General features: G+C 36.1%; 1 protein-coding gene across 11 annotated transcripts in view; it reads right to left on the reverse strand.

The window, feature by feature from the left end:
- ABCC13 (multidrug resistance-associated protein 11) overlaps positions 1-2,759 on the reverse strand; it is a 32,780-nt gene extending 30,021 nt beyond the window's left edge. For 3 of the 11 annotated variants that reach the window (XR_015218643.1, XR_015218642.1, XR_015218641.1), the window contains exons 1-4: positions 2,530-2,759; positions 2,224-2,436; positions 1,074-1,238; positions 828-959 (exon numbers count right to left, since the gene is read on the reverse strand). Coding sequence is in view for 8 of the 11 variants with exons in the window: in XM_086602078.1 (XP_086458204.1) it covers positions 828-959; positions 1,074-1,238; positions 2,224-2,436; positions 2,530-2,544 (525 nt within the window). In the remaining 3 variants the exon portion in view is untranslated. Of the gene's footprint in view, positions 1-827; positions 960-1,073; positions 1,239-1,347; positions 1,417-2,223; positions 2,437-2,529 lie in introns of those variants that run through there. The other 8 variants (XM_086602085.1, XM_086602084.1, XM_086602081.1 and 5 more) reach the window with 5 other exon arrangements.
- Between the last annotated feature and the right edge of the window lie 11,002 nt (positions 2,760-13,761).

The raw sequence follows: 13,761 nt of genomic DNA on the forward strand, positions 1-13,761 counted from the left end.
AAAAGAAAACTACACCTAGAAAAGGAATGAAAAGAAATTGAAGAGAAAAGAGTCAAAATGTCTCCATGTCCTACAAGATACCCAGCTCCTTCCTTGCTCATTACACCGCCTCCTCCTCTTTCCCTTTTTCCTTTTCCTCTAAAATAGCATTGCCATTTGCCACCGCTGCCAGTGCCCTGCCAATCCTTCTCGACTTGTAACCTTTTTCATCATTTTCCTATCAAGGGATCCAAAAAAAGAAGTCCCAGTTCCACTCTGTCACATCAATTGTACCATGTAAAGGGTGTTGGTGGATGCAACTGATATGACCAGCTGGTTGCTTCCAGCCAGCTCGTGGTCGCATTTCTGGAAGGTGTTAGAGAGATGTAACTGACTTAGCCATGTCGGATGCAGGCAACCAACGCCTTTGACAGAATGTTTCTGTTGTTCAACCTCCACTGATTTAGTATTTTCTTTTCTTTTCTTTTCTTTTCTTTTTAATGATGTTCCTTTAAGTGTAAGTGTGTGTGTGTGTGGGGGGGGGGGGAGAAAACAAAAGAGGTAGGTTATGGGGCAGTGTGGAGGTGAGAAGATTGATGTGGTAGAGGATACATGGAACAAAAGGATGGCCTTAAAAAAAACCATTCCCAAGGCACTTAGCACCTTCGTAGTCTTTTGTGTTTTTAGAGGAGAATTTAGATCGATCACAAATGAATGGTAAAAAAGATGACAAGCCTGACCACTACCTAGTTTGAACACCTAACATCCAAATCCATAATTCCTAGTCTGTAAAATCTACCATAATACCATATGGAGACTATATACATACATAACACGAAAGGATCTACCTGTAATGAAGAATATACTGAGACTAAGTGACTAGTTGTCAGTAAAGGTTTAGCAATCCACCAGAAACAAAGGACTCGGTCACAGAACACTAAAGTCCAATAGTCACTCCACCAAAACAGTATAACCAGAACCTACAAATATTAAAATGTCACAACAAGATAATAAGCCAACAGTCAGGAAAAAAGTATATTAGTCAAACAGATTTCACCATGAGGTAGCACAAGCACTCCAAACAAAAATCTTACCCAAACCAAAAGCTGAGAAAATCTAAAAACCCACTCATGATACACCATAGAATGTTCTTGAAGTGCTCGTTTTGTCAGCAACACCATTTCGTAAAATGATAAACATGCTCCCAGAGAGGGTAAAAGATACCAGAAGATCTTCTCCAAAAAGATTAACCTTCTAATCTGAAAAAGACAAGAAAAAGAAGATTCTCAAATGCATCACTTCAAAATAAGATCAAGGAAGGACGAACAAGCATACTGACTAGGAATCTTATCAGAATAAACAGCTCACATGAAACATGGGATGCACAACATTTACCCCTGTGTAGAAAGTTTGTTTCTGGAATAGATGTTACAACACCTAATAATACTCCACTTATAAATTATGAGAACATATTTATATAAGAATTAATTAGCTCAATATTTAAAAAAGAGGTAATAAGCTTATATTTTAGTAAGGCTGTGCTTGGGCAAGCACAAAGATAGGCCGTTCTCTACGAAGTAAATAACCAAGGTTCTCTGACAACTATAAAAAATTAGAATGTAGGATCAGGTACCCTGCAACGAATAGACGTGCGTACAACAAATGAAAAAAGAAAAAAGAAAAAAAGAAAAACTGATACTAATTGTAAATATCATCAGCGGCATATAGTTTCTCATAATAGACATACAACTCAACCGGAATTCCCCCGACCCTACCCTAGTCATCCCACTGCTTACATCAAAGAAATAAAGTAGTACCAGATATATGAGGGAGGGGACCATGCCTCCAAATGTCTCTGATTGCATTTCAGCTAGGTATATTACTTCCATAGGTATCATGAGCTACATCATGCTCCACAAAACCACAACCTTCTCTCATCCCCTGATTTCAGGGTGGGATGTACAGCCAAACAAGCCAACACCTAAACGTTCCACCACAATGCACCAATGCAATGTGGAAAAATCTACAAAATTCTAAGAGACGTGGCTTGTTTTTCACACTTACCAGAGTAGAAACCTAAATTGCATACCTCTAACTCATATGCATTGGAATTACTTATCTTGACATAAAAGTGTATCACTATTTTTCTACAACTATATTTCTCATACCTTCAAAAAAAATTAGCTAATTCAATTACAAAACAATGAAAAGAAAAATATGAAACGAGGTGGAGAACGTATGTACCCTAGTACTTGTTTGAGCATTTCTCTTAGTGACTCCAAGAACAGCAATGACAAGTATAGTGATCAAATTAACTCCAAAACCTAACACTGTGACAACTACTGTACAGTCGAGGAAACATACTTCATCCACCAAAAAGCAAATAAGAAAAAAAAAAAAAAAAAAAGGATATATGTTGCATAAAGACACGGGTAAATAACCATTTCCATCCCAGACCTGAAAAACAATGAAACTTCAAACAGTAAGAAAAATCAAAGACGTACAATATTAATTATTAGCGAAACGGTGGCTGGAAAGAGAAAGGCTTACGAGAGTGGAGTCCATGTTTTTTCAAGAAACGAGAGGAGAGTGAAAATGCAGTGGCAAGCAAACCATGGAAGGTGGAAAAACCGAGGTAGTGTGGTTAGAGTTATGAGCTTTTTGTGTAGTATATATATTGTATCACAGTGGAGAGTGATAACTTTGATATGCAAGTATGCAACTCATGTGCAAATGACGTCTGTTACTATTTCTCCAACTTTTGAGTTTTCAATGGGGCCCGCATTGGTATTGGATTAGGGAATATTTCGATGTTGAAGGTCGCCAACGAATATTCCCACGCCTTGTCCCGTAGCAAAAGTTGGTTTCTTTTACTTTTCTTTTTCTTTTTTTTTAGGGTTATATTGACATACCCCCCCCCATTAATTGAAATTACGATTACCCCCCATAATAATTGAAATTAAGATTTCCCCCCCAATTTGACAGTCAATAGGAGTCAACCAACAGTTGCCGTCAGTTGACTGGTCAAGGATTATGAATTGTCCTAAATACCCTTTTTTTGTGGAAATTACGAAATTAGCCATTGACACTGTTCAAAGTCCACAACTCAAAACCCAAACTCGAAAAAACAAGTTGATCTCAAGTTGAAGAGGTATGCCATCACCACTCAACCCCCAATTTGCTTATAGGAATCAATCAATTGTAAAGAGGTATAAGTTGATTTTTTTTTTTGTCAGGTGAAAAAACCGAATCCTAGAGAATTGAACCCGTATTTTAAAGATGATGGGAGTGGTTACCCAGATGATGTAGGACTGACAAATTCTGGTCGATCTTCCTCTGTTCTTGGAGATGGTGGTGCAAGTTGGCGAATTAAAGCATTGAAACGTGCACAAGAACAAGCTGCTCGTGAAGGGAGAAATCCCAAGGAGGTAGTTAAACTCACCTTCCATATAACTCACTAGTGACATTATTCATGTCTCTGTAATTTGATTGATAATCATTTGTTCAGTTCTTTGAAGAACTTATTTGGGGTTCCCTAGGACGGATCAGATCTGCAGACTCATCATCATGCCCTGCTCATGCTCATTTGCATGCAATAAAGGATAGGAAGAGGGGAATAATGAAACAAGAAAATGATTTAGATGATAAAGCCAGACAAAAGGATGAAAAGGATTATGGTGCTGGAGGAGACTACTCGAAAGATGTATCTGTCCGACATCTAGGCATGAGGGAGCCTAAAGTACACGATTCCTTATCCTGGAGAAAAAGAAAAATGGCTGATTTTGAATTAAGCAAAATCATGAACTATTGCTCACTGTGCTTAAGGGGAAGCTGGAAGTTGTTGGATGCAATGTAAACTTGGATGTCACTGATACACTTGATGAGTCACTGAGTACATGTGCATTGAGAGTCGAGATTGCAATACATCCAATTATGCAGTAGTGCCTATTGGGTATTTTAATTCATTTTTCTTATTTGGTTTTTGTTTGAATAATTTTATTAGGTAATTGATTTTTAAACTTTGATTGGAGTTTTATTTTTAGTTGTATTTTAACTTGTTTTTCGAAGTTTGGGCTTTTGAGTTGTGGGCTTTAAAAAAGTGTCAATGGCTAATTTCATAATTTCCACGAAAAAAAGGGTATTTAGGACAATTCATGATCCTTGACTACCAACTAACGACAACTTGTTGGTTGACTCCTATTGATCAAATTTGGGGTGTATGTCAATATAACCCTTTTTTTTTCTCCCAAAAAGCTAGGGTGCGCTGGGTGCATCTTTGCGGGCAGGGCTATGAACCACTCATTTTAAAATTTGTGACTGGGTGTTTTAGTTTTAGCCAACAGCAACAGTGAGAGTAAAAACGTAAAGGCTCCTTCTTCCCTAAACTCTCTCTCACTACCCGAACTCTCTCCAAAAACTCTTTAATGTCCGAAACAAAAAAGACAAGGCCAAAAATGATGGAGAAGAGAGTGGTGTTTCAATAATAATACTATAATCAATAATAGAAGCAGCAAATAAACGTCTTTAACACAGAAGATTTAAGAGTTCATCTCCAAGATTTCTTATCATCCACTTCTGAACCAGATGTTTTTTTCCCAACTCCCTCCTCTTCAACGTGCCTAAGCACTTTTTCTTTTCGCCAGAGCTACTTCTTCACTCGTTGCATGTAAGCAATCAACCTCTTTCTTTACGTTTTATTTGTTTTTGGATTAAAATGTTTATAGTAGGGTTGAGATGTAATGAAGTTCATCCAAATGACACCACCTTGTTAAAACTTAGCTTGTAAGTGTTTATATGCAATAATTTTGAAGATTTGGGTGTGTTTATTTGATGAATTTGAATGATAGGTGTTTGTCATATCATTTGGTGTACTAGTTCTACTTTATATCTGAGGTTTGGACGTTTCCTTTAGTTTTTATGTTATCAGTGGTATATATCACAAGATATCATTTGATTGTTGTGATATATCCTTGTTAATTCCACGTACAAGTTGAAGGCTCCTAACTACAGCATATATAGTCAAATACTCAACACATAGTGTTATCCTGTTTACTTCTACAAGATGATCACAAGTCCTCCAAGAGAGAGAGGTGGTGGGTTGTTATGTACAACATAGAATGAGTCTTCTTATAGCTTTTGTTGTATGGTTTCTAGTCATATATGGTGTGCTGAATCATATTTCCAAGCCTATTTTAACTTGCTTATTTGAAAATTTCAGGTAGGGAAACTATGAGAGATGTGGTTTTCTTGCACAATGAACTGTTTTTTGCTGCAGTTTAGAAGAAGTAAGACAATTCTTTTTATTGTAAATTCTTGGCAATAACAAACTTAATTTTTATAGGAAATTTAGTAGAAATGTAAGCATATTTTTCTCTGCATTAGTTGTATATGTTTTCTTTATCTTGTGTCAACAAACTATCAATACATGTCCAGACTCCTCAAGTAGAGTTCTACATGCATGATTTATGTTTTCTCTGGTTTCGCGTTTCATATCTTCATTCGTTTTGATTACATGCGTTCGGTTGAAATTTCATTCATTTGTATGAGAATTTCTATTGATATTATCTCAGTAATAAGAAAATTAGAGTTAGAGTGTAAGAAAGAAGGATATTAGAGTGAGAGAAAAGGACTTTTTCACCAACCCCATTTTTTTTTGGCTTAGAGCGAGAGAGATGTGAGATGTAATGTTACAATATTACCCTTAATTGTTCATTTTACCAAAGTTTTGTCCCGTCACCCTAGGAAAATTTAAAATGAGTGGCTATAAATCCAGTGCACTAAAGCTAGGGTGCGCTGGCTGGACATGTGTGCTTGATTTATAGCCAATCATTTTAAATTTTCTGGCTGGGTGACAAAGTTTTGGTTAAATGAACAGTTAAGGGTAATATTGTAACATTACATCTCACATCTCTCTCGCTCTAAGCCAAAAAAAAATGGGGTTGGTGAAAAAGTCATTTTCTCTCACTCTAATCTTCGCTCTCGCACTCTAACTCTAATTTTCTCTCTCGTTTCTCAGCTAAAAAATATGCACTACACCATAACAGGTTTTTTGTGACACTAAGGTTTTTTCATTAGTGACGCCAAATTGGCGTTAGGAATATTGTGACACAATTTTGGCATCACTAAATTGCTAAAGCCGTCACCAATAATTTGATAATTTTGTTAATTAAAATTTGAAGAGTTTTAAGAATTATAGTGACGGTAAGACAGCGTGAAGGTGTCTAAGGGGCCATTTGTTTTTGCCTCTTATAAGACCTTGAGGTCTTATAACCTCTTATAAGATGTGGCCCAGTGATTTTGGACATTTTTTTTTGTTTGTTTTTTGCCTCTCATAAGAGGCATTCTACTAGAAATGTCTTATAAGAGGCTTCAATTCTATAAGTACCAAAATTGGATCTACTTTAATTCTATAAGTCTTATAATTTGAAAAATGACTCAAACACCCCGTCCATATACCCCTAGCCTCATTTCTCATTTCTTCCTTTTTCATTATCTTATTTTCCAAATAACTCTATTACCCTAGCCACTACCGGCTACCACCACCACCACTGCTGCCACTACCACCACCACCATCCACCACCATTATTACCTCCACCACCACTACCACCGTATTATTAAGACTATCACTACCACCACCATCACCACCGCTGTGCTATTAAAACCACCACTACCACCACCACCATCACTACCACCGTACTATTAAGACTAATATCATCACCTCCACTACCACCACCACCGTACTATTAAGACTATCACCACCACCACCACCGTGCTATTAAGACATCCACCACTTCTACTACCACCACCATCACCGTGCTATTAAAACCAATATCATCACCTCCACTACCACCACCACCACCAATTAAGATAGTTTTCTAAAATCAATATTCTAATTATCAAAATTGATTTGAAACCGAAAATCAAATTATACGTTTGTTTCAAATTAATATATTCAAGTTAAATGTGATGTAAAATAGGGTTATATTTGTCAAATAACCATCTATAAGATGTCATGTATTTGTTTTTTCTATTTTTACAAGTGCTTATAAGAGGAACTTAAAATAAAAAACAAACCACTTTATAAGACCATCTTATAAGACCCTTTTATAACACATGGTCTTATTCTTATAACTTAACCCAAAAAAACAAATAGCCCGTTAAGATGAAAAAAATTACAACTTAAGGACCGTGTCTTCTCTCGAATAAATTACAACTCAAAAATCAGTTCCCATCTCTCCCAAATACTTCGTCTCTTCTTCACCACTCCTCTCCAGTTCCCATTACTAAACCAAATTCGCCTTCGATTAAAACATAGAAATCTAGAAATGAAGTTTGAACAAACTGCAGAAATGATTGAAGTAAGTCTCGAAGGCAAATAAGACGCTGAAGAAGAAGGAGATGTGCCCCCTAGAATAACGCTCGAAGATGCTACTGAATTAATTGAGAAAGGGACGATAGCAGTGAAAGTTCGTAATTAATCTGAGACTTCCGATTGTTCCAGCCTTATGTTGAAATTAGGTTAGGTATTTGAAATTTCCCCTTTCTTATTTTCTTTCTCGTGTTATATATGGAAGGGTCGGGTGGAAGAAAAAGGACTCTCTCTCTCTTTGTTTGAAGTTTTGAAGGTGGAATCAGCTCAAAGAACTGATTTTTAACAATGGGTGCTTCAGGGAAATGCCTAAAATCAATAGTTGGTGTGAAAAAACCAGAAAAAGATGACCAAGTAAGCCGGGGAAAAAAAAAAACTCTCATTTTGTTTCATTTCTTCTTGTTTTTGTTTGTTTACTGAGTTTTGAGGTTTGGATATTTTGTTTTGTGAAGGAGAAGGTTAGTGGTAATAAGAACAAGAATTGGAAACTATGGAGAAGCTCATCAGGAGATTTGAGTACAGGGTGGAAAAGGTTTTCAAAAGGAAGTCATCATAGAGCTGCTTCAGAGACTTCGAAAGTGTTCTTGGCTAGCGATGCTTTTAATCTTGCTTGCATTTGCTACTATAGTTCGTGCTCCACCTAAAAATTTCAGGGTTGTGAGGCAAGAATGGGTTGCTATCCGGATTCAAACTGCTTTTCATGGGTTTCTGGTAATTGAGTTTCTTTTGTTTTAATGTTTTGTTATGTTTTTAGTTTGAATTGCTTAAGCTTGTTTTTTAGATTGATGGATGTTAGATTATGATGGAATGTGTGTTGTTGAGGTACATTGATCTCGATTTACTGTTAGTGTTGACGTGTTGTTGGTTTCTGTTACGAAGTGTTCACTTATTGGGGAAAAAGTTGAAACTAGAGAGAATTTGAAGAATAGTTGGTATTTGTTCTGATTTTCAGCTCATCGATGTTCATGCAATTGAACTTTTCTCTTTAGTTGATTAATTGGACCTAGACTCCTAGAGTTTGTGTCCACTATTAATACTTGAATGGATGGACCATTTCTAATTTTCGAGAGATGGGGACTCTGGCTAGTGAATATCATTGCTCATTGGAATGGTTGAAAATACTAAGTTTATTTTGAGTACTAAACTTTTTTAAGTTTTTTTTTTTATAAATATTTTTGAGTGAACTGTAATGAAGCAAAACGTTGGACTTATATCTGGGATTGGTATGAATCTGCATAACAAAGTGAACTAGTTAATTCTAACGTGGTAGTGCATTTGGCATCTATGCTGATGTCAGGCACCAGTCAGGCCAAGGTGCTCAAGATGCCAATTTAGTGAAAGTTGGTGTGGCTTGTCGTCAGATGCATTGCATTGGTGCTCCAAGTTTTATTGTGTAATGTTTGTTGTGTTTGTGGAACCGATAGAAAGTTTCTTGTGCTTTTACAAGGTAATGTATAGCCAAATACTGATTTGCCTAAGGGTCTGGGATGTCATCTTTTATTATTTTATAGAATTCATCATTTAAAAACTTGGATATCCTATGGCTGAGTTGGATAAGTGTGGTAATTCTATGAAGAAGGCAATGAAAATCTGGTTTCATTTGGTGCTAGGGAGAGGATAATTCTTGATAAATGTGGTTGGCTACTTAATTAGGATAATGGTGGGATGAGAAATGTCTTTTGGTGTGGAACATTGAAAGCATTGTATGACTGCTGAACCCCTAATGGCGTGTAGTTTAATTTTGTTTTCACAGCCATTGTTTTTTCTGTCCCTCTTTGCAGTAGTCGTTTAAATTGTCTCTCCTTGTCTTTGATTCATTGTAGCAGCAGAAACATAAAAGCAAGGTGACTTATATTGTGTACAACTGGTTTGGGTTTTTATTGCAACTATTTAAGTTGTTTGGATTAGTTTCAACTTTGATTTGTTGGTCTAAATTGGAGCATATTGTTTAGGTCATTCTAGAGCTGGGAAAACTATGGAAAGTGGTTGGTTTCAGATTAAAGGATCGAGTTGCTACTTTGTCACTAGATGAAGCTGAGCTTAATGAAATGAAAGCAAGAAGTCAACATGACATTAAGAAGACTCTAAATTGGTGGGATCTTATTTGGTTTGGTATTGGTGTTGTTATTGGTTCTGAAATCTTTGCCCTTATTGGTTAGGAAGCAAAAGGTGTCGTTGGCCCTGCAGTGGTTTTGTCCTATGCAATTTCTGGTCTCTCTGTCATGCTCTATGTGTTCTGTTACACCGAATTCGCAGTTGAAATCCCTGTTGCAGGTACATTTCTAATAGAAACACAATTTATACATGCCATATTTCCTAAAATTTCAGTTGATTATAAATTCAGTATTTGCTTTCTTGCTTGTTGAGTTGGTAATGACTAATCTTATATCCATATATCTTGTACTATTTCCTTATCAATTAGCGTATGTCCTTATGTAAACATTGTCAGTTGCATGAACTCATTTATTTCACTTATTTCACCTTTAAACAAATATTTGAGCTGAGTTACACTAAAGAGTGTACTTAAACCAAATACAGCTGAGTTACACTATTCACCCTCCACTTATTTCACCTTTAAAGTTTAAACAAATATTTGAGCTAAGTTACACTAAAGAGTGTACTTAAACCAATTGACTGACATTCAAAACAGGGCTAAAATTGTCATGCTCTCCAAACTAACCATCTAAGTTACTACCAAGAAAAAAAGATGATTGAAATACTATCTTACAGAGTGAGTAGAGGTCCTGAACTATTGATGGACTAGTGTTTCTTTAATTGAAATGATTACGGATATTACTTGCACAATTACACTTCAATAAGTAAAAGATGGTATAAGGAAAACCTTGTGGCTTGTAGCATAGTTACCCCTTTTTTTAGGCTAGCCAATAATGCACTACATATCTTTTTGACTCTAACTTCTTTTTTGACTCACACATTGTTGTTGTTTTAAATATTTCTTGTAACATCTTTAGAATTAATGTTATCTTCTTTTTTTTTGGCTGCTGTTGAGTATACTATACACCTTATTATCAATATGTATTGTAAATAGACTTGGTTAGCCTCATCATGTACTACTTGATGGGCTTTTAACCTTACTAGATTCTTGCTATGCGGTGGGGGTGTGCGGAGGGTGGAGAAGATAGAACTGATAGAGGGAGAAAGAGAGGAAGACCAAGGAGAGAGAGAGGGAGAAAAGCGGGGAGGACAGACTCATTTTTGAAGTGGGGTTGCTAAATGTTGCTGAAATGAGTTGTTTATCAAGACTCATTATCCGTTGTTAATTTTTTTTTTCTTAAAAGAGATGTATATCCGACTCATTAGTCATGGGAAACTTATTTTACTTCTTTCTTTCTTTCTTTTCTATTTGAGACACGTCCGCTACTGGAAAAATCCCTCATTAAGTGGGTTTTGCCAAAACCCAACCTCTATGCAGTTAAAAACTTGCATGTTTTCATCATCTTGGCTGTGTATGGTCCTCGCATTTAAGGCATCCTTAGGCTCACGTCTAGAAGTGGCTAGTTTCGCCTGGCCTCATTAACCCCCACCTGTGCTTTTAACTCCGGGCTTCCTTACCCATAAAAAGACATTGCTATACTAGGAAGCACGGATACGGATACGCGACACGGATACGACATTTTTCAAAAATATAGGATATGGATACGTCATGGATACATTTGAATAATATATATATATATATATATATATATATATATATATATGTATTTATATAAGGAATGGCTAGTTTATGGCCTCATTAATATATGCTTTTAACTCAGGGCTTCCTTACCCATAAAAAGACATTGCTATACTACGGATCTGGATATAGGGACATTTTTCAAAAATATAGGATATGGATCGTCATGGATACATTTGAATAATATATATATATATATATATATATATATATATATATATATATATATATATATATATATATATATATATAGGGTTTTAGACTTTGGTCCTGTAATATAGGGTTTTTATTTTTTCCTCCTAACAATAGTTGGTTTATTAGGGTTTAGTCCTAGTTTTGGTTGTTGACTGTGGTAAATCTGTTTGTATTTTTGAAATGACAATAATACCCCTCGCGTGTAACATCACGTGAATATATAAGTTAGACTTTGATATAAGAAATAAGGTCATCTTCTAAGACTTAGTCCCTACTGTTATTTGACAAATTAGAGTTTAGTCCTACTTGTCAACCAATAAAGAATGGGCCGATGGGCCGAAACAGGGGCCTGAACAACCAGAGGCGCTAATATGACTTGACTACTATGAAGAAAGCAAAGCTCTCTCCGTGTTTACCAGGAGTAGACAAAATTGATAAGGAGATGGGTGAAAGCGGTGGGGTGAACAAATTTGCACAGATGGTTAACGACTGTGGGGGATTAGATAAGATAGAAAATCTGCAGAGCCATGACAACAATGAGATCTATGGAAAGGCTATGAAGTTACTGGAGAAGTACTGGCTTGAGGATGAAGAGGAAGAACAAAATTTTCAAGATGGTGTAGATGGCACACCACAAGGCTTTAACTTTGGATCTAACAAACCACCTCCACCTGGTGGCTTCAAATTTGGTTGAAGCGGGAAGCTCGGTATTACTTGTTTAGCCCTTCAGTGTATTTTCTTTTTCACTCCATTCCACCAATCGAAAGTTTGTGTGCCAACTAAATTTTTGGATTTTGATCTCTGTAGTCATTGTACAAGGGTCATTGCTTTTCACCTGTTTCTTATTTTGCTCAACGGTGTGAAGTAAAGTCTCTAATCATTTATTTTATTTTGACTGACATTTTGTTTTATAAAATCTGAGATTCTTCTTTGGATGGAGGCGAGCAATTTCTGAACGCGTTGTAGATTGATCTAAAGCCTTGAATTAAATAGTCAATTGTGATTTGTGAATGTCTCTTAGTGCCAAATAATTATTTCACAGCGTGCCTCAGAGAACTCTGTAAGCATTTGAATATTGGATGGCTTTTGTATCAAGAGAATACAACATATGTACGATTTGTATCGTTGGCCAACACGGTTTTCATTTCATAATTCACAACAAAATTCTCCAATATAGAATGGCACATGTAGTAGAAGTCCAAGACTCTTATTAAACTTTTGATGATTGGTAAGGCAAGACATAATCTTCAACAGCTCCTCAATCAACCAATTCAAGCTGCTCGTAGTACCCCTCTGTCAAAGTGTCAATCATAGTAAAGCAATTTCAAATCAACCTCACTGAAAGCAATTTCGTCCCTCATTTGGTGAATATAGAAGTTTAATTTTCCTTCGAGATTGTAGAGAGTAGAAATGTTTCGGTCCATTATTTAATGGTTGACAAGTAGGACTAAACTCTAATTTGTCAAATAGCATTAGGGACCAAGTCCTAGAAGATGACCTTATTTATTGTATCAAAGCCTAACTTATATATTCGGTGATGTTGCACACGAGGGGTATTATTGTCATTTCAAAAATATAAACAGATTGACCACAGTCAACTCAGTTGATTGACAGTCAACAACCAAAACTAGGACTAAACCCTAATATTCAAGCTTTTCTGGACCAAACCCTAATAAACCCACTATTGTTAGGACAAAAGTCTAAATACCCTTTAAAAATATTATATAATTGAGCATTTTTCACCAAATTCAAATTAAAATGGCAATTTTACTTCATAAAATGACCAAACACATTAAGCAGCAACTTTGTATAAGTGTATAACATTGCAAGCAAATGGCAACAAAAAAGTTCAAAACAATACAATGGATTTGTCAATCAAGTTGTCCAACTTCAACTATGTCATCTTCTACATCTTAATTCACTTCATCTTTATTCTCTTGCATCTCTTCTTATCTTGGATTTTATTTCACTTGTTTTTTTTTTGTTGAAGTTCCAAATTTTTTTGTGAGATTACTATTCCCGCGTGTCCCCCGTGTATTGGAAATTAAAAAATTAATTAAAAAATCAGATACTCCAAATCGCGTATCCGACATGTATCCGAGGCGTATCGGGGCGTATCCGTGTCGGATACGTATCGGACACGGATACTTCACCCATACAGAAGTATCCGTGCTTCATAGTTGCTATATATTAGATCAGTTGGAATAGGCACTATATATAACCCAGTACAAGTTTATGTTTTCTAATTTTATTCTGCTGATTTTGTGTTTCCTCTTTGTACTGATAGGTTACCTTAAAACAATTTTTGTGTCTATTCACATTAACTCCTTTAACTAAACCAGGGGAAAATGTCATGTGTCTAGGGAGCAGGGGTTTGAAGTTGCTGCTAGACATCATCTACTTGTTGGCACTTAGCATGCCCAAAAGGTATCATCCAACTCTCCACCATTCACTCATGGCAACTAGTTGCACTCGAATGCTAGCCTCAATAATACCCAGGTGTTTACGTCAATATGTTTTACTT

The sequence above is a fragment of the Coptis chinensis genome, chromosome 3, assembly GCF_015680905.1.
Source record: "Coptis chinensis isolate HL-2020 chromosome 3, ASM1568090v1, whole genome shotgun sequence".
Taxonomy (NCBI): Eukaryota; Viridiplantae; Streptophyta; class Magnoliopsida; order Ranunculales; family Ranunculaceae; genus Coptis; species Coptis chinensis.